A 23,086-nucleotide genomic window follows, 5' to 3' on the forward strand; every position below is an offset into this window, starting at 1 on the left:
AAAAAAAAAAAATTTTTTTTCACATTTAGATGTTACTCAGCTTGACCCATTGTTGCAGATTCCCCAGGGACCACGGCGAAGGCCCTCCCACTAGGTGCTTTACGGTAATGGTTTCGGAGTTCGGTGTTAGCTTTTGCTTCGCTGAAACTTTTCACAGCTGACTTGATACCAGCGCTGGGGCCTGACCTCTCGCTCCTTCGGCACTTAAGGGGTTAATTTTGTTGGTGGATCGGATTTCTTTCCCGGGCTGGGGAACAGTGATCCCCGTCTGACTGGTCCTTTCGTAGCGGAGTTGCTGGGTGCCCGGGATTCCCTGGCCCAACGTGGGCTGGCGGGCTGCTGGCTGCTGGCTGCTGGCTGGTGGGTTGAGTTGCCACCGGGGGATTCATTCGGCTTCTTTGTCCGCTTTCTCTAAGGACCACAATGTAGTGAAATGCTCTGGCCTGGGAACCTGACCAGGTAGGATGATTTCCTAAAATTTCTGGGGCCTGGGGCGGGTTGTGCTGTGTGTCCAGCCTTACCGTTCCTTGGATGATACTGGAAACCCAGCAGGGCAACCAGTGGTGTAGCTGCCAAAATCCTGGGGGGGGGGGGGTGCGGAGTGGGTTGCTCTGTGGTGGGGGAGCCACAGGCCAGGAATCCAGCATCCAGCATCCTTTTCTCAGCCACCACGGCTCCTTTCATTCTAGCCTTGATAGCTCTGGGGCAGCCCAGAGCATTAACCCAAATAAATGTCCTTGGTCCACCTGGACGTTTGAGTAATGTCAATCTTTTCCAGACCGTCTTATCAAATCTTAGGGTGTTGAGACTGAAAAACCGGTTGGTGATCACCCAGCTGCCTTAAATCCTTACTCCAGGCTTTTGGAGGGAGACCTTTCAGTTAGGGCGGAGGCAGAGCTGGAGAGAGGCGGTATGGGCCCCGGCAAGGGCTGCGGTGGTTCGGAGGGCCCTGATGAAAATGCCTAGCAGTTGGAGGTTTTGTTTGGAATCTAAGAAGCCGGGTGAACTTGCGGTTGTGTTTACTAATACTGCAAATTACTGGGTGGGTTTTTTTCTGGAAACTGGGCTCCAGGAGAGAGAGCATGGGAGATTTAAGTATGAGTACTTTTCTTGTTCGCTAGGGCTGCTATAAAAGCTGCCCAAAGAGAAACGTTTCTATTTTTAAGCCAGACAAGGGGAAGAGAAAACAATGTTCATTATCGCCTAGTGCTAGCCAAGCATCTCACAGACATGGTCTCATTTAATTTTCTTTGCAAAGCCAGCGATATTACCTCGATTTTGAGGCATGGCAGTGGGAGCTAAGAGAGGTTAAATAACTCGCTCAAGGTCACCCAGCTAATAAGAGGCGAAGCTGGCATGGGAACCTAGGTTTACCCACCACTCTGCCTTCCTTGTTGGGCTTGGCAGATGGCTCAGCATGGCTTAATCTACAAGTTTAAACGTGGGTTCAGCTGAATGAAGGGCACTTTTTGTTGCAGAGGACTCACCAAAGTGTACATGATCCTGGCAAGCGTGGCCTTCCTGAGCTTTTCAGATTCTGCTGGTTTCTGAGAGGGTGTGGGGGGTATTTTAAGAAGCAGCTCTGCTTTGCAGCAGGACCCACCTGGGAGTTCTCTGATCTCTTTGTGGCTTCTGGGCTGGTGGATGGACCTGTGACTGGATTTGTGCTTGTACCTGGGTCAGCAAGGCAGGAGCCCAAGTAGAAGTCAAATCTGGGACAGCTGATGGCCTCGGAGCTGGCCTTGGGCTGCTGGGACTGTGCCCTGGAACTCCGACTGCCTCCCGAGAGGCTGGATTTATTGAGTCCTGGAGGGAGAGTTGTTCACCCGGCATGTTAATGCTGACCCAAGCTTGGCACTAGCAGCTCACATGTGTGCTGGGCTTGGCTAATTAGCTAGGTCTGAACTGCTTTTGGGTTGCAAAGCTGATTTTGAGTGGTTATTTCTGGTTCGGTTCTTTTTTTTTTTTTTTTTTTTTAGTTTTTAGTTTGTATTTTCCATAATTTCTACACCCAGTATAGGGTTCAAACTCACGACCCTGAAATCAAGAGTCGCATGCTCTTCAGACTGAACCAGCCAGGCGCCCCGAGTGGGAAGTGTTTCTCTTCCCTTCCCCATTACCCCAGAAGAGGCCCCTGACAAACTGCAAAATGAGGCTGGATTGGTTCTGGGGGCCAGCCGCCTCTCTCAGCCGCCCCAAGGTGGTTATAGTTGTTTTGTGCATTCAGGTTCCCAGACCTCTTAAGATGTGTAGGGAACTAAGCATTGTGTGTGTGTGTGTGTGTGTGTGTGTGTGTGTGTGTGAGAGAGAGTGTGTGGTGGGGTAGGAAATGGGAATGGTGGGATTCCACTTCCCTCTCCACCGACTTCAGACCTAAGGCAGCCAGCCAATGCCCTGTCTGGGATTTGCCTCTTCCTCCTTTTCTTTGCCTTCTTGGAGATGTTTTAATAATAATGTGATTGCATTAAAAAGTGTCCTGGGCTTTTTGGGTACCACGTGGGAGTTGTAAATTCTTATAGGACTGGGATCCACTTTAAAGTATCCTTCCCTCTGCTCTTTGGTCGAATTAATGTGGTTATGAAGAGCTTGAGTTTTAGAGTCAGGCAGATCTAAGTTGCCGTCCAGCTGCATTTATTAGCTCTGGCACCTTGGGCAGATTGCCTAGCCTCTAGAATCCTCAGTTTCCACACTTACGAAAAGGGAACATTCCTAGTTTGTGCCTCATAGGGTAAGAGAGAGGAGCGCGTGAATAGTGTGTGTAGAGTACTTACCGAGGTGCCCAGATCCCACGATGGGAGTTGTCACTCTGTGTAAGTGTTGGCTATGATTTGCCTTAGCTATATCTCCCGTGCTGAAGTCTGTTCGTGTTTGGGGAGCACACATCTTCTGGTAAAGAGAACACCAGGATGGGTTTGCTGCGGTCTCTTGGCAAAAGCTGGCCGGCAGTGGACCAAGCGTCAGCAGCCCTCTCTGGAGGAGCCTTGGAGGAGAGAGGGCTTTGTGTAGATGAGGTCAGCAGACACGCCGGTGCCTATTGTAACAATGAGGCCATAAGGCATCCCTCTGGGGTTTCCAGCCCCACCAGCCCCTGGAGCCAAAGGGAGGAATTTCACGCTTACTCAGGGGACCACCTACTTGCTCCGGGGGAATGAGTTACCAAAACGGGACAAAGGTGCTGTGGGGTGAAACTCAACCCCTGGCATTCTGAATGCTGCTAAATCCCCTCGCAGCCCTCTTTATGGGGCTCTTGTTTCTCTCTCTCTTTCTCCCCCCCAAATGATTGGCCTTGCACCTGGCACCGTCTGTAGAAGCTTGCTTCTCTCCCCTGGGACACAGTGGCCACAGCAAGTTCTTGCCCTAGTACTTTATCATCGATTTCGTAACCTGGGCCTGTATCTCCTTCCTGCGGCTCTTTTCAGGCTCCCCGGCTTCTGTGCTGCAGCTGACATGAGCTGGTTATCTCCTGAGTGCCTGCAGATCTGATTTGGTCCCCACAAGAAGCTCATGAGGCCTGGTGTTAGCACCGGATCACACAGAAGGCAGCCTGGGTTTCCTGAGGAGCAGAAGCGAGAGGGGGGGGGGTGAGGGGGGGAGGGTGCTCCGACCAACTAAATGGTAGAGCCAAGGTTCAAATAAATCTGCTTTCTTTTCTCTCTAGAGCTGTGCTGCCTCCCTTGGGAGCCTCCAGGGCTTCGTGGCCCCTGTCCCGCTGCTAGAGGAGACTAAATTTACTGGGATTTGTTTCTACCCGTACTCTCATTCAAACTCAAGTTCTGGGCCATTTTGCAAACCATTGTAGGCTGATTTCAGAAGGTGAAATCTAGAGAGAAGAGGCTTGCTTGTGGCTTTTTTCGAGTAACTGTATCCCTTTTTTTGGGGGGATACAGTCTGGGCTTTTGCAACGTTTTTGTGGAAAACATTGAAGTCATTACAGTACACCTGATGGGTGTGGAGTAAAGTGAGTCAGATGAATAAATGAACAAGGTGGTTGCGCACTCGTGGATCTGTAAACATTCGCAGTTTATGACCTTTGGGCCTTTCTTTCCAAGCCTCAATAGTCTCATCTCTAAAATGGGTATAGTGTTAGTACCCAGAGAAAATGTAAGTAACAGGGCCTGGCACATAAACGAGCCATCAGTGAGTGTTATTTGTATCACGGAGTTGTGAGGATTAAGTGAAATAATGCATGTAATTAGCATGAGGTCTGGCACAACTTTGAACTTCCAAGTTGCCGCTTCTCTTATTATCATTCCCAGATTGGCAAAGAAAGGCGGGGTTCCGCAGGAGTGCTCTTTGCATTCTTTGAAGGTGGATTTTCTTAGTAGGCCCTCCTGCAGTGGCCGGAGGAGGTGATGCTCTTGAGAATACCTCCCGGGAAGGAAATAGTTAACATACCTGTCTAGTGGGAAATGAAGGTAGCCAAAACCTTTCCCTTCCCCAGGGGTTACTACTAAGCCTCCAGTTGGGCTTGCTCACTCATCCACACCAAAGGATCTCATTCCGCTTGGGCCCTGGGGTTTCACGGGAACAATTGCCTTGAACAATAGCCAGAAAACGAGTTCCACCAGTCTGGGCTTTTGCAACTGAATACAGCTGTCTGGCGGGGGGCACGGGGCCGGGAAAGGAGCTCTGCTGTGATTCTGGGGCAGAACTTGAAAAGTAAGCAGGTAAGGCCGGGACACTGCTGCAAGGTGGCTCTGCAGCGTGCGTTCAGCCCCCGGGAGAGAGGCTGGAAGGGGGGGCAGGGGCTGGCCCAGACTGCGCCTGAGGGCGCTGGGGGCCTTCTGGAAGTGGACCCAGTCTTGGGGCTTGGGGGTAGGGTTGTTAGGAGCTGCTGCTTGTGAAGACTGCTTTTGAGAACCACAGTGCCAGTACTTCCTCTCTGCTAACCTGCTGTGGTTTATCAGTGAGCAGAGAACACCTCTGTATCTGCAACGGGATTGATTTTTCCTTTTCTTTTCTTTTACCACATTGGTTAGCATGTCTTTCCCTTGAGTCAACAACATTATCTCACAGGGCGTCCGTTCGAGGAGTGTAATGACCCTCCAGAACCTTCGGTAATTCCTCAGAGTTGGAGTCTTTTGCTGAAACCCAGGATTCCTCACGCATGGGTGTGTAAATCCTAGTGGAAAAATCCGTTCAATCATCCCTCTAACCCTGGGATTCCGTTTTTGCTTTTTTGCTTCATGGGAGATGAAGTTATGAAATCACAGTAATTCAGGACCATTACAAATTCCTGCTGCAGTTTGGATACTGCCCGGAAGAGCTTGTTATTACAAATGGGTCCAGATTTAGAGGTGGTTTTTCAGGGAGGGGGTGCACTGGAGGAGGCAGGTTTCTCTCCTTGGTTCTGTGGAATGTGCACTCCCCACGACAGGGAGGAGAACAGGGAGTGTGAGGAGCTAAAATAATTTATGATGCTTTCACCTGCGTTCTTCATAGCAGATAGCTTGTGTTTGGTTGTTAAAATTGTGCTTTAAGCCTTTTGAGTGGCATTTGAATTCCTGACAAGGTGATGTCAGCCATGTCTTGTAAGACTGAAACAGGAGCCTCCTGGCTTTAGGGATCTTTCCATTTTTGAATGGATTTTCTGGTTGCTGTTCAAGGCTCTTTTCACATCCGAATTTTTAGAAGTGGCAAACAGTTGAGGCCTTGGTTTTGGCCAAAATAGGGTCTCTTCTTTTTTTTTTTTTTTTTTTATTTATTTACTTATGATAGAGAGAGAGAGAGAGGCAGAGACACAGGCAGAGGGAGAAGCAGGCTCCATGCATCGGGAGCCTGATATGGGATTCGATCCCGGGTCTCCAGGATCACGCCCTGGGCCAAAGGCAGGCGCCAAACCGCTGCGCCACCCAGGGATCCCAAAATAGGGTCTCTTCTTGATGCACCTGATTGCTGTCAGCTGGTGGAGATTCTTTTGTGATTAGGTTGGCTAGCAGGCGATTTCTTTTTTTTTTTTTTAATATTTTATTTATTTATTCATGAGAGAGGTAGAGACAGAGGGAGAAGCAGGCCCCCCCGTGGGGAGCCCAATGTAGTGGGGGGAACCCTGATCCTAAGACTCTGGGATCATGACCTGAACTGAAGGCAGATGCTCAATCACCTGAGCCACCCAGGCGCCCCACCATAGGCACCTTCCATGTGCCCATTTGCCACCGTACTAACTTTTTCTCTGAGCTTAAACTCTTAGGATGTCAGTTAGAAAGTGACCTTTGGGATGGCTGCACCCAGCTCCCTCATTATATGGAAGTCTGGGGCCTACAGAGAAAATGAGGTACCCAAACTCTGTAGTAGTTCTGGGGAGGGCTGCGGTCAGGGCCTGGCTCCCCTGGTCCCTTGCTCTTGCCACTTCCGTGCCTTGAAGAGATTGTGGCGTAGCAGAGAGCGTTGGTGGGCCTGGGATCCAGCACGCTGCAGACTGTTCCTATTGCCTGTGCTGGCACCTGGCTGGGGGCTTGAGGAGATATCAGAGGCTGTAGAAATGTGTGGAACCTGCGCAGTTTCTAGTTGTACCCTTTGCTCTTCTCCCTGCTTTACATTTACATTTGTGTTTGGGCTTGTGTCTGTGTGTGTGTCACATCCACTGCCCTCGCTGTCAGGGGTGGGGACAACTGGGTGTCATCGCTGTACCCTACGGTGCCTCACATGATGCCCGACACATAGAGGTACTGGCCGACTGGGTAAGATGAACAAATGAATCCAAGGTCCCTGGCTCAGAATCCAAAAATACTGAGTTGAAGAGTCTTGAAGGACAATGGCAAATGTTTGATGGCATCCTTCCACCCACCCACTGGCTCCAAGTAGGTGAAGGTTTTCATATCTGATCCCTTGTAACTTCAGTTGTGTCATTGTATGACTGCACCGATGGGGGCATTTCATGGAGTACAGAAAAAGGGGCGTGTCTCATCTGGCAGAGAAGCAGTGTGTTTGCATTGATGGTTCTGAGGAATCAGTGGAGGCATCTTCTAGCTGTCTCTGCCAAAAAATTTATAGGACATAAACATAATATGCTGTCTTGAAATTTAAAAAAAAAAGGGGGGGGGGAACCATCCAAGGTCTGTATCCCATGTTCCTCTCAATTTCCTACCATACAGCCTGTGAGGCAGGAGGAGAGCCTGAGCTTCTGCTGGGCTCTGCTCATCTCCCAAGGATGTCGAATACAGTGTTCCCCCTGAGATTTTGGGAGCAGCTTTGGAGTAGCTTTAGAAGTCTTGCAATGCAGAGCAAAGGTGAACATGAGTGGGAAAAATTAGTAAAGAGAGGAGGTGTGCTCTCTTGGGCTCACTTATTCTTCTGGTCAATCTTATAAAAATCATTAATTCATTCTCAAAAGGAAATCTCTAATAGCTTTTTTTTTTTTTAAGATTTTATGTGTTTATTTGAGAGAGACAGAAAGAGAGAAGCATGAGCAGGGGAAGGGGCAGAGGTAGAGGGAAAAACAGGCTCCCCAATGAGCAGGGAGCCCATGGGCTCCATCCCAGGACCCCCAGATCATGACCTGAGCCAAAGGCAGATGCTTAACCAACTGAGCCACCCAGGTGCCCCTCCTCTAATAGTTTTCTAAATGTCTAAGGAGTGCTTTTGTGCCTCAAAAGAACATCTTAGAATTCATTAGGTTTTACTATTCCATTTATTAAAGCTTTGATTTTTTTTTTTTTTTAATTCATGAAAGACAGAGACACAGGCAGAGGGAGAAGCAGGCTCCCTGCAGGAAGCCCAATGTGGGACTCGATCCCGGGACTCCAGGATCACACTCTGGGCTGAAGGCAGATGCTCAACCACTGAGCCACCCAGGTGTCCCTAAAGCTTTGATTTTTAAACCTAGGTTTCCTTACACATCTCATCTATAAATCAAGTATTTTTGTAAAACAATTAAGATGATTTCCACTTGTTGTTTGATTAGTACTTTGTTAATTTAGATTGAACAAATTGAATTTTGACAATTAGTGCTGTTTGGAAACTTGGGTAATTAAGTTTCCTTAAATATTTTAGAGTGCATTCATAAGTTTAACATGCTTGGTTTCCTCAAGCTCTTCAAACATCTGACAGGGTGGACTTACCAGCCTAACAAGCAAAATCTTTGTAAGCACTTAACTCTGGCAAATCAAATAAACTAAAGTTAAAATGTCATAAATTAAGTTTTCTCAAACACTGTAATTCTTTTTTACAGGCTCTCTCCCAATCCTTAAACCTTTCATCTTAAAAATCTCAGATCAGAAATCAGGACTCATTTACAATTGAAATCAGAGGACTGTTTTTATTTAGCTTCTTTAATATGCCCCATATTCTTCTAAGTATTATAAATATACAGAGATTTATCCTAGTGATCACAGAGATTTCATCCTGTACTTAAGTATTCATGTTATGATTTACTTCCTCATCTCCTTTCCTCTTTTTAAAAACTTCCCGAGGATTTAAAGTCATTTGATCCCAACGAAAGGGAATAGGCTTATCATCATACGGTGTTTCTCATTTGGATTCAAGAGCAAGATGCAAGGATGGTCACGTCGTATTCCAGAATGATGGTTCCAGAGCCGTAGCTGAATACACTGTAGTTCTTTCTGCTGCGTCACCCGGGTCCCTGGAGCCTCTTGGCTGGAATCTCGTTTCACCACACAGCAAACACAGATCCTCTGTGTTCCTTTCGCATTTCCCTTGTAATCCATGTCTGTAACCCTTTTCGACATTGCTCACCCGGACCTGGGTCATTGGACTTTGGTACCCCGGGTGCAGGTTGTACCTAACTTCCTTTGCCACTTGATTGGATGCACTAATGTTCTTACTGCCTGAATGAATTCTGCATACTTTCTACATTTCTCCCGGCTGACTTTTCAGCCACTTGTCTGGAGTCATTTTACAGACAAATGGCAGTTCCCCCTTCAGTAGCACCAGTATACCAAGTGACAGAAACCGAAGCAAACTAGTTTTGAGCAAAAGAAAGGAATTTATTGATTCTCACTTTTAGCCTCCGAGAGGTGCTTCTGGCTTCCCACGGCCTCAGGTACGGCTGGATATGGGTGCTCACATGACATCATTCCTCTTGACTCTGCTTCTCTCTGTACTAGCTGCCTTCCCAGGCACGTGAGGATGAAGTGGCCCCTGGAGGTTCAAGCCCCATCCGCATCTCTTCCAGAGTTGCACTTTATTCTTCTCAGCTCTCCTGTGTGGTCACACAGGTTGAGGGAATATAATTTGAGGCCAAGTTAGAGATTATTCCAGCCCTTGACAGCTGTGAAGAGGTTTATGGACAACTGTCTAAGAGGGGCACAGAAGAGCCAGCATCTGGCCCACATTCCCTTGTGAGGGCAGCATTGTTATCCCAGAGAATCTCCTGAAGTACTTTCAGTACTAAGTGCTCCGTAGAAAAGTACTTACACCCCAAATGTGGGGGAAAGGACAAGTTCGGAGTAACCGATTTTTATATCTAAATGGACTTGCCAGTATCCCAAGAGATGCAGAAATGAGGGAGACATGGCTGGTTCTCCGAATGCGGGGACAGCTGGTGTCTGGCACAGAGACAGCTCTTGCTCAGCCGGGGCCACCTCGGTGTCACTGCCCCTCCGTCCTCATCACTGGCGTCCCCACTCCCACCTTCCATGGCGTCAATCACTGGCTTCTCCCCGTCTGGGCCTGCTCAGTCAGGGCAGCCCCAAGATGCTCCGGGCACCGATGTGAGAAGAATCGTGTGTACAATAAGTGCCACATGCCCCTCTGCAATAACAGCTTGGTGTTGAAAGGCCATACGGGAGGAACGGGTACAATTTCAAAGCAAAAACTCTAGGGCTTGGATTCATGGGCATCTGTTGCTAACTTCCCGCCTTCCTCCCTGCCAGCCACACTCCTCTCTTCAATCCCCTTTCTTCTTCCCTGGATTATAGGACATTTTAGATGTATTAAATTGCTAACCCCAGAGAGCAGATGCAATTAAAGACTCCTGTGACTTTTTTTTTTTCTTCTTGGTAATCGTGAGAACAGATTTGGGTCCTTTTCCATCTGTTGGGTCATGCTCTCTGAGCTTTACACGATTCCCAGCCTAGGGGTATGATCCACACGTCACCTACGAAGAAGCTGAGGTATAGATGTTGAGACTTGTCCAAGAATGAGCTGGGGGAGGGGGCTGAGCTCAGAGCCCACAGCTGGGGGTGACTTTTTGTCTGTCACCTGTCTTTCCTCTCCACATGAGTTCGGTCCAGAGGAGTCTAATAAGCATGCACTGTGTGCCTGAAAGTGGAGGGGACATGGCCCACAAAGTGAGGTCGACACTGCTGCAGCATCACTGTGCAGCAGGAGACAGGAATGTGCAGTTGGCCGTTGTGGGGAGGCCCTCCAAACCTCGGCTTCCTCCTGAGAAAGTGAGCCATGTCTGTTCTGGAAGTTGACATAATGGAAAGCTGTTTGGCATCACAGTAAAGAAGGTGGCTCTGGGGTCAGAACGGCTGGATCCCGGTCCTATTCCACCTTTTACTGGCTGTCTGGTCTAGTGCAACTTTGCCTTTCTAACCTTTTTTTTTTTTTTTTTTTTTAATTTTAGAGAGAGAGAGATAGTACACACACGTGGGGGTGGGGGGAGCAGAGGGAGAGGGAGGGGAGAAGAATCTCAGGCACTCAGTACACAGATTGACCCTGGCTCGATCCCACGACCCAAGACCACGGCCTGAGCTGGAACTAAGAGTCGGGCGCCCAACCAACCGAGCTACCCAGGCACCCTGCCTTTCCTACTTTTCTAAGCCTTAGCATTTCCACCTGTACAATAGATAAGCGAGAATACTTACTTTTTTCCCCACTGGATCCAGTAGATCAAGTTACATTTATGTTGGAAGCTTACTTTGTACTGTACTCAATTATTCACTCCCTTGAGGTTTTTTTAAAAAGGTTTTTTAATTTATCTTTGAGAAAGAGGGGAGGAGGGAGCACGTGCAGGGGAAGGGCAGAGGGAGAAGCAGACTTCCCACATGGCAGGGAACCTGTTGTGAGGCTCAATCCCCCCAGATCATGACTTGAGCTGAAGGCAGACGCCCAACTGACTGATGCAGCCAGGTGCCCCTCGCTCCCTGAGTTTAAATGCACAAGTATCTTCTGAGCACCTGCTATATACCTGCCACCCTGCAGCCAAACAAATGAGAAAATGTAGCAGGTTTGGTTGGGATGGGGAGGTTGGGCTTGTAGATACTGGGACCAGGGGAGGCCTTTCTGAGCTGGTGACACTTGAGTAGGAGCCAAGGGCAAGTGTCCAGGAAGAGGGACACCGGCTGTAGAGTCTTGAACACAATAACCCTGCTGGCATAGAAGGAGCAGGAGCCCATGCGACTAGAGCCAGCCGGCGATGAAGAGGTGGGCAGGAGGCAGGACTGAGGAGGGAGGCTAGATCAGAGGGTCTTAAGTGCCAGAGTCAGGAGCTTGGGCTTTAAGTGTCTGCCAAGCCCCTGGAGGGTATTAAGCAGTGGAGCTATAGGATGTGATTCGTGTTTCAGTAAGATGGTCCTGGCTGCTGTGAGGAGAATGGATTGGTAGGGAGAAGTGGGCTTGGAGCCCAGTGGCCTCTTTGCAGTAACCCAGGCAGACCTGGGAGCAGCTGGAAGCACGGGGCACCAGCAGAGGTGGTGGCCAGTGCATGGGGGGGGGGGGTACATTTTTCAGGTAGAGGTGCTTAGGACCAGGTGATGGGTTGAAGGACTTGGTGGTGGTGGGAGACGAGGAAGAGAAAGAAGAAAAACCATTGCTTGGAGATTTGAGTTGAGGGGCAGGGGTGGTCTCTGGATTTGTGGGTAGGGACATAAACTCTATTTTAGGTGTACCCTGGGGTGCTCTGCGAGTTAGAAGTGCTAAGGGCCTTGACAGGTTTCTGCCGGCTTGGGTAGCTTTCCTTCCCTTGGCATTCCACTCCAGGAGTGGAGTCCTGAGAATTTCATCCAGCAGCTCATCTTTCCCGTGCCCCCGGGGAGCGTGCTGCTCTTGAGGCTCCGCAGTGCTTCCAGCCGTAGTCCCCACACCCACCACTGTGCCACTAGGTCTGGGAAATAGCCCTTGGCTTCCACAGAGTTCCCAGGATGGCATTGAGGATGGGGTAGGAGGTACGTAGAGTCTGCAGCCCCCTCTGCTCAAGAGAGCACCCTCTGTTAGAGGGTAATGTGGGTCTCAGCCTCTTCATCCAGCTGCCAGTCCAGAACAAGGATGGATGGTGCCCTTGAGATGAGTCACACTGGGGGCAAAAGGGCCCCGGCTGGGGCTTTGTGACACAAGGTGCCTTCGGGGATGGCATGCACTGGTCCGTATTGTTGGCTTGAGCTGACCCAGCGTGTGGTTCCAGTGCTCAGGGTGTGTTTGTCTCGGCAGCTGGGATGACAGCAGCTCCGTCAGCAGCGGGATCAGCGACACCATAGACAACCTCAGCACCGATGACATCAACACCAGCTCCTCCATCAGTTCCTATGCCAACACCCCTGCTTCCTCTCGCAAAAACCTGGATGTGCAGGTAAGCGATGGGCTCCTCCCGCGGTGCCCCTGCCAGCAGGGAGCCTTGGCCTGGTGGACCAAGGGGGCCCCTTAGGGGAGAGGAACATCCCCAGGTACACGAGATGAGTGAGGCCTGTGCTCTTATCTCACTAGCCCCGACCTCTGCCTGCTGAGGAAGGGGGGCGGTCAGGCAATGGGGCCCTGGAGATGGGGATGGGGAGTGCTCGTTGTCTCTGTGAAGGCCTTGATAAAGCCCTATTTCCTTGCTGGACCTCAGCTTCAGAATCTGTTTTTTGGTTTTGGGGATTGTTTTGTTTTAAAGAGGAGGCTGGACTCGGTCATTCTTCGCCTGGAGTGTGTGTCCCCTCCTAGCCACAGCGAGACACTGCTGTCCAGGGCACATGCCGATCTCTCCAGAGTGATGGGGTGGGAGCACACCTTGAGAACCCTGCCCGGGAGACCAGCATGTCCTGACCGGAGGTTGGGAACTGTTGGTCTGAATCTCGCGTCCTCGTGCTGATATTTGTCCTTTGGCTTATGGCAGCATTCTTTTTTCAGACCAGATTCCTTGGTCAAATTTAAAAATCACATTATTTCACATGAAAATGAGATTGTGGTTCCCCTAAAAAAATCAGAATATATTGCTCTCTCGAGCCTACATTCTCCACGTGGCCACAGCCACCACGTATCCAAGTGTCTGTCCCCTTCAGACAGGGAGCCCTTGCCCCAGAGTGCCACCGCTGCTCCTGGCCAGCTGCACCCTCCGCGTACCTGCCAGCCCCCGAGGGGTTTGAGTGTTCAACACTCTTGAGATCTCCTGTCCGGATACCGTGCTACTTTCTCTTTGCTTCTGAAGTCATTTCATGTGGGTGCTTTCGCTCCCCCTCACAGCGTTCCTGGGTGGCCAGAGGGGCTGGTTCTAGCAAGCCCACTTCACTAGTGGAAGAGGGAGGTGCCACCCGCCTAGGCAGGCCCCAGGCTGGGACCGGCGGGCCCGAGGACTGGTCAGCCGTGGTGGCGCTGGCTCCTGTGGCATGGGATCTTTTCCACACCCGCTTCCTTTCTCAGTTGTTTCTCTGCGAAGAGAGGAGCAGTCTTTGGAAATTTCTGTGCTTTCCAAGGTATCTTTTGCCGTTGTTTGTTGTTTGAGGACAGAGCTAAATAAAGAATGCGTCAGAGTGTGGGAGTACTCGTGTCCCACCAGAAATGTGGGCATCTGGCTGCCTGAGGAAATACGTTGGGTGTCACCTCTGGGATTGCCTGTGACTTCTTGAAAATTTGTGCTTTCGCCGGAATTTTTTTTTTAAGATTTTATTTATTCATGAGAGACACAAAGAGAGAGGCAGAGACACAGGCAGAGGGAGAAGCAGGCTCCATGCAGGGAGCCCAACGTGGGACTCGAACCTGGGACTCCAGGATCACATTCTGGGCCGAAGGCGGCGCTAAACCGCTGAGCCACCCGAGCTGCCCTTTCGCCAGAATTTTTAACTGTTGTTGAGGGAGAGTCGAATTGTGGTGCTGATGCTGGTGGTGGAAGAAAAAACACTACCCGAAAGAAGGAGGCGCAAGACTTTGGGGGTGCTGATGACTTTCTGTATCTTGATCTGAGTGATAGTTATGGAAGGGTATTAATTTTAGAAAACATACTGAAGGTTGTGCACATAGCATATGAATGCTATACCTCAACTTAAAAGGGTGATTAAGCCAAGAAAAAAAAAAAAAAGATGTTTTTAAGAGCTACCGCATAATATTTTACCAGCTGCTAGGGACTATAAGGAGGAAAAGGAAACATGATTATCGATTTAATTAAGGAGTTAACCCAATTATGAGGAAGCATACATGCATGCCACCATATAAATAAACATATACATTAGATTAAAAAATAAGTAAATGCAAGGGTGTTTAAGACAGAAAGAAAATCACCTAAGCCACGTGACCTGAGAGTGATCACTGCTGGACCCATGATGAGACTCCAGTTAGAAATGGCCAGCCGGCCTGTGTCCCTGCCACCTGCCCCCCCCCCCCCCCCCCCCGCCAACTGTCAGGAGAGTCACCAGCCTTCCTATCGTCTGTGGACATGAATCTTTTTTTTTTTTTTTTTTTTTCTGAGAGTCTTTCTAATTTCTAAGACTAATAACCACCAAACTTTTAGACTCTCCTTAGATACTAAGGTGGGGAGGGAAGGCAGGAGAGAGACCCATAGACAGGGTTGGAGAGGGGTGGAGAGAGAGGGAGGAAGAAGGTGGGGAGGGAGGGAGAGAGGAGTAAATCTTTAGGTTTCTCTTTTGTTTACTTTCGAGGTAGGAAGCCTCTCGATTTTTTTTTTTTTTCTCAAAGCAGGTTGAGCCAACAACACAGTGTTAGAAAATCTCCTTGTCTTTCTTTCCCTCCCACAAAGCTGGAACTGGCATCTGTTCTCCACATTGATACAGAGCAAGCATCTGGGATTTACAGATGACTTCCTATCTGATATACTCAGATTGGGTCAACGCCAGAACCCCTTCCTCCTTGACCAGCTCTTTGCTTTCATCTAGAAAATGGCACGTCAGAAAAGGTTCAAGAAGGCTCTACAAACATGTCTTTTGATCAGGTTCAGGAGGTTAATTTCAAGGCATGTAAGGAGTTTAATATTCATTGGGTTGTGGTTTATTTTTTGGTGCATTTATTTATTTTTTTGCTATAAAACCACCTGAGTTGAAAATAGTTAAATAAAAACTAAGCAAGCAGGTCTTGGAATAAGATAAATGCAGACTCGCACCAATAGTTAACTGAGTTTCCTAGGGAGGTGGTTTCTCGGGCATCCCTTTGTTCCTGTCCAGGGAGTATCTCCAAATATTTGAATCCGTGTAAATGGCAGCCTCCTCCCCTCCTCCCCCCTCCCTCCCTCCCCTCCCCTCCTACCACTCCGAGGAAGGCTAAGGGCCATTACTCCTCTCGGAGCAGGAGCAGCACCAGGCAACGGGAAGATGTGCTCTGCCATCGTTCCCCAAGGCTCGTTCACGTTTCTGTCACACTGGTTTCCCCTGATCCGCCGGGTGGCAGGTGGCACGTCCCAGACCAGAGCACCTGGCCTGGCGCAGCTGCCCTGAGAGCAGTTGAGGACAGGTAGCCTGGCCAGGTTGGCGTTCTGGAAAAGCTGCTGAGGATCAGCTAAGAGGAAACCCCTCCAAGGACCGGGGGTTGTGGTCCCGAAGTCTAAGGAGCAGCCTGGTGAGCTGAGCGGCTGGCAGAGGAGCGGTCCTCCAGGGGTGAAAGTCCCCTTTGTCTGTGAGTGTCCTCCCCCAGGGTGTTGAGGGGCGCTGAGGGTGCCCTCGGGGGGGACACCCGTGCCCAGGGCTCTGGCATCTGGCCTCCGATCACTGCTCCTCCGCTGGGCAGAGGATGTCCCTGCAGGAGGTGCGATGGCCCCTTGCCGGACCCCCCTTGGGGACTGGGAGTTGGGCGGCCACACCAGGGAGGCAGGGAGGCAGGGAGAAGGTGAAGACTCTGAATGAAGTCGGGGTGGAGGGGATCCCTGGGGGGCTCAGCGGTTGAGCACCTGCCTTTGGCTCAGGTCGTGACCCCGGGGTCCCGGGATCGAGTCCTGCATCAGTCTCCCCGCAGGAGAGCCTGTTTCTCCCTCTGCCTGTGTCTCTGCCTCTCTCTCTGTCTCATGAATAAATAAATAAAATCTTTAAAAAAAAATGAAGTTGGGGTTGAGCTCCTGGTTCTGTGGCATCCTTGGATAAGCCAATCAGCCTCTTCAAGCTTCTGCCTCCTAGTCCGTAAAATCATGGGAATTAGAGGTGTCTGGAAGGATGAGTGTGGTAGTGACATGGAAACACATTACCTGAATGTGCTCTCACAGTGTCTCATTCCCAGTAGGTGCTCACAAGTTTCTTTTTTTCTCTCTTCCTCCCTCCTTCCCTCCCTCCCTCCCTTCCTCCCTTCCTCCCTCCCTCCCTTCCTCCCTCTGGATTACCGGTCCCTCTGCCTCCTTCCTCCATTCATGTCAGTAACCAAGGCTTGACTGTTCTTAATGTATTTTGCAGCTCATTTTATATTTTGCAGCATTTTATTTCTAGGGCAGTGTGTTAGTGCCAGAGGACTTAAACACCTCTCTCTCCCCCACGTCATCATCTATCCATTCATGTCCTTGGTCATTCAGTATTTCCTTTTAGTCTGTGGAAGATTCCATTCCAGGTGCCAAGGTACAGAGAAGCATATATCAAAATTCCTTTCATTTTCACTGCCTGTGAAGTTTATAATATACAGGGGGAGGAGTGAGAAACGCACATTCCATGTGAGTTTAATTTTTGCTTACTCAAGCAAATTTCTGAATCCTGTGGCAAGGATTCCCGTCCTGTGTGGCCTCGGGGGAGCCTGGAGCTCTCTAGATGTTCCCTGGATATTGGGCTGATGCAGGGTTAGGGTTTGGCTGCGGGCAGGGAGGGGCGCCCCTTCTGCTCACCTGCTCCGTCCGGTGCTGCTGCTTGTGACATTAGGCAACTTACTTTCCTTCTTCACCCCTGTACTTTCCTGGTCTCTAAAGTATGGATTATAGTACAAGCTCAGAGGGTTAGATGATCCAGTAATGTGTGCAGGACACGGCGCCTCCCTAGCAAGAGAAGTGGCAGGTGATGATGCTGATGCCGATAGTCACTTCTGTGATGACTGCAGTTGACACTTGAGCCAGTTTAGCTTCTTGATCTGCAGGGCATGTGGGCACGAAGAGGGCAGTGTCCTGGCTTCTATTTTTTTTTCAAAGATTTTATTTATTCATGAGAGACACGGAGAGAGAGGCAGAGACACAGGCAGAGGGAGAAGCAGGCTCCATTCACGGAGCCCAATGTGGGACTCGATCCCGGGACCCTGGGATCACACCCTGAGCTGAAGGAAGATGCTCAACTGCTCAGCCACCCAGGCGTTCCCTGTTTAATATATTCTGTGCCTCAGTTTTCTTATGTAAAATGGAGTCTATGAACTCTAACTTCCTCATGGATTTTTGGTGAGGATTAAAGGATCCGTGAAAAGCACTTCCTTTGGCCCAGTACCTAGCACATAATAAGTGCTTAGTAACGCTAGTTGTCATTGCCACTACTCTTAGCATCACTACAGTTTGATTAGGGAAAATAAGGTATGGGAACATGCGAAGAATAGCTAATACAGGAACCCGGAATGTGGTGGCGTGCTAAGTTTCCCGTACTCCTGGAGTGTGTTGGAATGTGTCAGAATGTGCTTGAACATAAGCTCCAGGAAGGTAGTGACTTGTACTTGTTCCTATTCATTATAGTATTCCCAGCCCCCCCATAAGTCTGCCTGGCATATAGGAGCACCCAGTAAATAAAGCCAATCTCTTTCCTGCTTCAGGGCCTTTGCATATGCTCTTCCCTAAACTCTCCACACTAAGTTTCTTCTCACTCTTCAGGGCACTTCCTCAAAAAGGCCTTCCTTACCTGACCACCGTCCCCCATCCTCCTCCTCATCAGCTAAATTACATCAATGTATTTCTTTCTCCTACCCCTTATCCTTATTCTTCAAGAATTCTTCATAATTCACAATTATGCATTTATTTGTATTTATTTATCCAACCTCTGCCTCTTTCACCGGATCGTAAACCCCAAAAGGGATGGGACTTCATCTCACCTGCAGATCCTGAGACCTTCCAGCATGGCGCCTGGCAGACAGGGGGCTTCGAGGAGATTCTGGTTGGGACAGGGAGTGGCTAACTAGCCTCAGCTCATCTGTGAACCCGAGATTGTCGTTAGGCTCCTTGACCAGAGTGGTCAGGATCAGAGATCATCTTGCTGAAGCGCGCTGTAGCTTGAAAGGCATGTGTTCATTGGTTCCCTCCTTTACGCATCAAGCCTTGAGGGGGCTCCTGCTCTGTGTTCAGATGGGGGGGACACCCTGCCTGTGTCCCTTGCCAGACCTGAATGGGGGAGCTTCCCCCAGTCGGGGAGTGCTTTGTCCCCATCCTATTTCTGGTGCCTCATCCCCCGAGGGAACTCTGTGTTTGAATGACCACACAAGCAAAGTCACCCATTAGGGGGCTGCGATGGAAGAGTGGAATTTAGAAGGAGAGAGAGGCCATGGTGGCGACAGGTTATTCCACTGGGGCTGCTTGTCTGCGTTCAGCTTTGTCCCATTCGGCGGTATACCCACAGAGGAAGGCATAGGTCCTGCTAACTCTTGGGTGAAAGGCATCAGGCTCCATTCTTGCCCGGTAATCACTCTGGTTTCTTGCCCTGCTGGCATTGCCCGCTGTTGGTAGTTAGGTCGGCAAATACAGGACTTGAAACTCCGCGTGGCCGCCCTAAAGTGTTGCTGACTCCCACCCACCACACTCACTGCACCGGTTCTCCCGATTGGCATCCCCTCACACGATTGGCATCCCCTCACACGGGGCCCCAACCCCCTGGGGAGGCCCCCAAAGCATTCTGGTTAGCTTTGTGCCTTTTCACTGCAGTGAATCATTAACATCATGCTTCTGTCCCCTCCTGGGTTCCACGGCCTGCAGGTCAGGGCTCTTCCAAAGAAAGCTAGCTAATTATATCCCTTGTCTGAACAAAATCCCACAAGAGGAGCAACGAATGCAGTGGCATATAAATGGAGCGGGGTGGAAGCAGGCACCTCTGGCTTTAGCCCTGGGGGGGACGTGGCTTTTGAGGATTTGTTTCCTGCCAGCCTCTCTCTCTTTCTCCTTCCCTCCCTCCCTCCCATCCTCCCTCCCTCCCTGAACACCGTGAAGCTAGCAGCCACCCTCGCTTGCTTGCTCGGTGGGTCGGTCGGTGTGTTAGACTGGGGCGCTGTGCTATATTCAAAGATCTTGCTGCGGGTGGAGTGATAGGAAGACAGCAGAACAAAGGGGAACAGGCCAGGAGGCTGGAGGCTGGATGAAGACAGGTCTCCGGAGTTAGAGACGCTTGTGGCCAAGTGGCGGAGAGCTGGTGGCTGAATTCTTGCCACCTCTGCTCACGTTTCTCCCCACCCCGCCCACCCAGGGGCTCTGTCCCCCTTTGTGCCCTGGCCCCTCCTGCTCTCTCCCACCCCACCCTCCCTCCCTTCCAGGACCCGCTTATACTCTGTACTTGCCTTGAACCAGAAAACTCCGGCTTTCTTGCAAGATCAGCAGCCCGTAGAGGCCCAGACGTTTTGCGAGTAGTTACCTGTCATCGAATCGGCGTTCCCGGCCTGGGCTGCGGGGCCCCGGGCCTGGGACTCCGAAAGGACTAATCCAGAGTCTCATCCGCAGACCGACGCTGAGAAGCACTCACAGGTGGAGAGGGGTTCCCTGTGGTCGGGCGATGACGTCAAGAAGTCAGACGGAGGCTCAGACAGCGGCATAAAGATGGAGCCAGGGTCTAAGTGGAGACGGAATCCCTCGGACGTGTCCGACGAGTCTGACAAAAGCACGTCGGGCAAGAAGAATTCGGTCATCTCGCAGACGGGCTCGTGGCGGCGAGGCATGACAGCTCAGGTGGGCATCACCATGCCGAGGACCAAGGCGGCTGCCCCAGCAGGTGCACTCAAGACCCCAGGAACCGGTGAGTAAGAGGCTGCGCCGCCTCGCGTCCGCATTTGTCGGTCTGCAGACCAAAACCCACAGGGACTTAAGTCCCCTTAAGTCCCCTCAGATACCTCTCTACTTGGAGTTTGCACTCTGCTCCTAACTAGCTTTCGGAAAGGCTCCCCTCCCTACCTTTTCCCAGCCGGGAATGAGGGTGCAGACCTCGGATTTGAGGATGGTTCAGGGGCCGAGGACCTGCGTTGCTTTGACCGTGGGCTGAGGAAGAGCCAGCGCACCTGCGTGCAGGCGTTTTAAGGACACGAGTTTACAAGCTGCCTTTATGTCGAGTTAACGTGGTCCACGATTTAGGGATGCGTGTGAGCAAGGGTAGCGTTTTTGCAGGAAGGCAGGGGTGCCCCCTGAAAATGTTAAGGACAGCTTTTTAGTGGACAGAGGAGGAAAAAAGGGCAGTAAAAGGCAGGATCTCTTTTCCAAACTTTTCCGTGATTGGCTGGCTTTGCTTTGTTCTGGGTAAATTGAGACTGCTTTGCAAATGAGTAAGTGGAATCACTGACATCTCCTAGAAGGCTCACGGTGACAGTAGTAGACGGGATTATCTTTATAAAAAGCTCTCTCCTTTGCCTCCCAGAGCTACTGCTTTCCCCAAGGATAAAAAGTGAACCACCTCTTTGGAGGAGGGGAGGATTTTAAGCAGATGGAGCTGTACGAGCTGGCTTCTTGGTTTGCAGGCTAACCTTGCTGCTTTCTCTCTCAGGAAAAACAGATGATGCAAAGGTGTCTGAGAAAGGAAGGCTGTCTCCCAAAGCCTCCCAGGTGAAGCGCTCCCCGTCAGACGCAGGCCGCAGCAGTGGCGACGAGTCCAAAAAGCCCCTCTCCAGCAGTTCCAGGACACCCTCTGCCAATGCCAACAGTTTTGGGTTCAAGAAGCAGAGTGGCTCGGCCGCTGGGCTGGCCATGATCACAGCCAGTGGTGCCACTGTCACCAGCAGGTCAGCCACGCTGGGCAAAATCCCAAAGTCATCTGCGCTGGTCGGTCGGTCTACTGGCCGGAAGACGAGCATGGACGGGGCTCAGAATCAGGATGATGGGTATCTGGCTCTCAGCTCCCGGACAAACCTGCAGTACCGGAGTTTGCCAAGGCCCAGTAAGTCCACCAGCCGGAACGGGGCTGGGAACAGATCGAGTACCAGCAGCATAGATTCCAACATCAGCAGTAAGTCGGCGGGCCTGCCGGTGCCCAAGCTGAGGGAGCCTTCCAAGACGGCCCTGGGCAGCTCTCTGCCTGGTCTGGTCAACCAGACGGATAAGGAGAAAGGCATCTCTTCCGACAACGAGAGCGTGGCTTCCTGTAACTCTGTGAAGGTGAACCCGGCTGCCCAGCCCATGTCCAGTGCGGCCCAAGCTACTCTGCAGCCAGGGGCTAAGTACCCCGATGTGGCCTCTCCCACGCTCCGCAGGTGAGTGCGTAGATGGTGCCGAGCACAACTGGCGTACGTGGAATGACATCCTGAGCTAAATTTTTGCTCCTTGGTGAAAACAGCCTCTGTTTCTCTCCACTTCTGTTTGGTCAGACCCTGCCAGCAATTTTGTAGTCAGCTGATTCTCTTCCCAAGTTGGGATGAGAAACCTAAGTGTCTGAATCAGTCACCCTGAGTTCGAATCCTGGGTCCACCTTAATTAGCCGCCGTGTATCTTTCTTAACAATTCTGTTTCGGTTTCCTATATCTGACCCGTAGCAGGTGCTCATCTAAGTTAGCTACCATCCAAGATGAGATGTTAATATACCCCTAGACCCGGGTGGGTATATGAGGGGAAGACAGGATTTTTTTTCCCCTCCTTATCTTATTAGTTCTGTGGCTGAGATTCTTTTTTTTTATTTTTTATTTTTTTTAAGATTTTATTTATTAATTCATGAGAGACACAGAGAGAGAGGCAGAGACACAAGCAGAGGGAGAAACAGGCTCCATGCAGGGAGGCTGATGCGGAACTCGATCCCAGAACCCTGGGATCATGCCCTGGGCTGAAGGCAGGTACTAAACTGCTGAGCCACCTGGGGATCCCTGTGGCTGAGATTCTTTATCATTATGCCAGCCAGGGAACTTGGCCCACTATACTCCCACATACTTCTTTATATTACATGGTTTTGGCTTTTTTTTTTTATAAAGATTTATTTATTTATTCATGAGAGACACAGAGAGAGAAGCAGAGACAGAGGGAGAAGCAGGCTCTTCGCAGGGAGCCCAATGTGGGACTCGATCTCGAATCCCAGGATCACGACCTGAGCCGAAGGCAGACGCTCAACCACTGAGCCACCCAGGTGTCCAATATTACATGTTTAATTCCAAGTTTGTTTCTGAAATTTTAGCTTCTTTTACCCCCCCACACACATACCTTTTAAAGCAGAAGTGTTTCTGAAAAAAGAGAAATTAATTTCTTATTCTGTAAAAAGGCACTTTCCCACACTTCCACACTGAATGGAAATTTGTATGTGAAAATATTATAATTTTTTAAACAGTTCCTTTTTAAATGTGCATGAGTTTTGCTTGTTCCTCCTATCTCATTATAATATCTGCTGGACCATCCTCAAACTTCCAGCTGCATAGGACAGAGCTTATCTTACCTTCCCAGGAAGTGTCTTTTTTTTTTTTTTTTTTTAAAGATTTTATTTATTTATTCATGAGAGACACAGAGAGAGAGGTAGAGACACAGGCAGAGGGAGACTCGATCCCAGGACTCTGGGATCACTACCTGAGCCAAAGGCAGACGGTCAACCACAGAGCCACCCAGGTGCCCCCAGGAAATATCTTATCTTAGGAAAGAATGTAAGTCCTGGATAGAAAATTAAGTAGTGAAAAATAAAAATTATGTGCACACGTACATATTTGGGGGTGAATAGGAATGTCTGAAAAAACTTCAGAAGAAGCATGCCATGTGAAAGGTGTAATGAAGCGGTTCACTGTTCTTTGTCTAGACTTGATTATTAGAATTTCAGTAATGATTATTTTTTCAGGGAAAGGTCCTCTTGGGCTGCTCTTTGTTATTTTAACAGATTGCCTTGTAAATGAACATTTTCTCTGCTTCTTGCCTCGAGTATGATATGTAATATTCTCTCTTTGGTATTAT

At 50.0% G+C, this 23,086-nt stretch overlaps 1 protein-coding gene and 1 long non-coding RNA gene across 7 annotated transcripts in view; one reads left to right on the plus strand and one right to left on the minus strand.

The window, feature by feature from the left end:
• The window catches only part of LOC112667750 (uncharacterized), a 38,938-nt gene extending 35,628 nt beyond the window's left edge, over positions 1-3,310 (minus strand). The window contains exon 1 of the long non-coding RNA XR_003141297.3: positions 2,772-3,310. This is a non-coding gene — a long non-coding RNA (uncharacterized LOC112667750). The remainder of the gene's footprint in view (positions 1-2,771) is intronic.
• The window catches only part of NAV2 (neuron navigator 2), a 722,151-nt gene that overhangs the window by 629,562 nt on the left and 69,503 nt on the right, over positions 1-23,086 (plus strand). For all 6 annotated transcript variants that reach the window (XM_049099111.1, XM_025459747.3, XM_025459751.3 and 3 more), the window contains 3 exons: positions 12,334-12,472; positions 19,688-19,979; positions 20,718-21,420. In XM_049099111.1, coding sequence (XP_048955068.1) covers positions 12,334-12,472; positions 19,688-19,979; positions 20,718-21,420 — 1,134 coding nt within the window. The remainder of the gene's footprint in view (positions 1-12,333; positions 12,473-19,687; positions 19,980-20,717; positions 21,421-23,086) is intronic.

The sequence above is a fragment of the Canis lupus genome, chromosome 21 (assembly GCF_003254725.2).
Source record: "Canis lupus dingo isolate Sandy chromosome 21, ASM325472v2, whole genome shotgun sequence".
Lineage (NCBI taxonomy): Eukaryota > Metazoa > Chordata > Mammalia > Carnivora > Canidae > Canis > Canis lupus.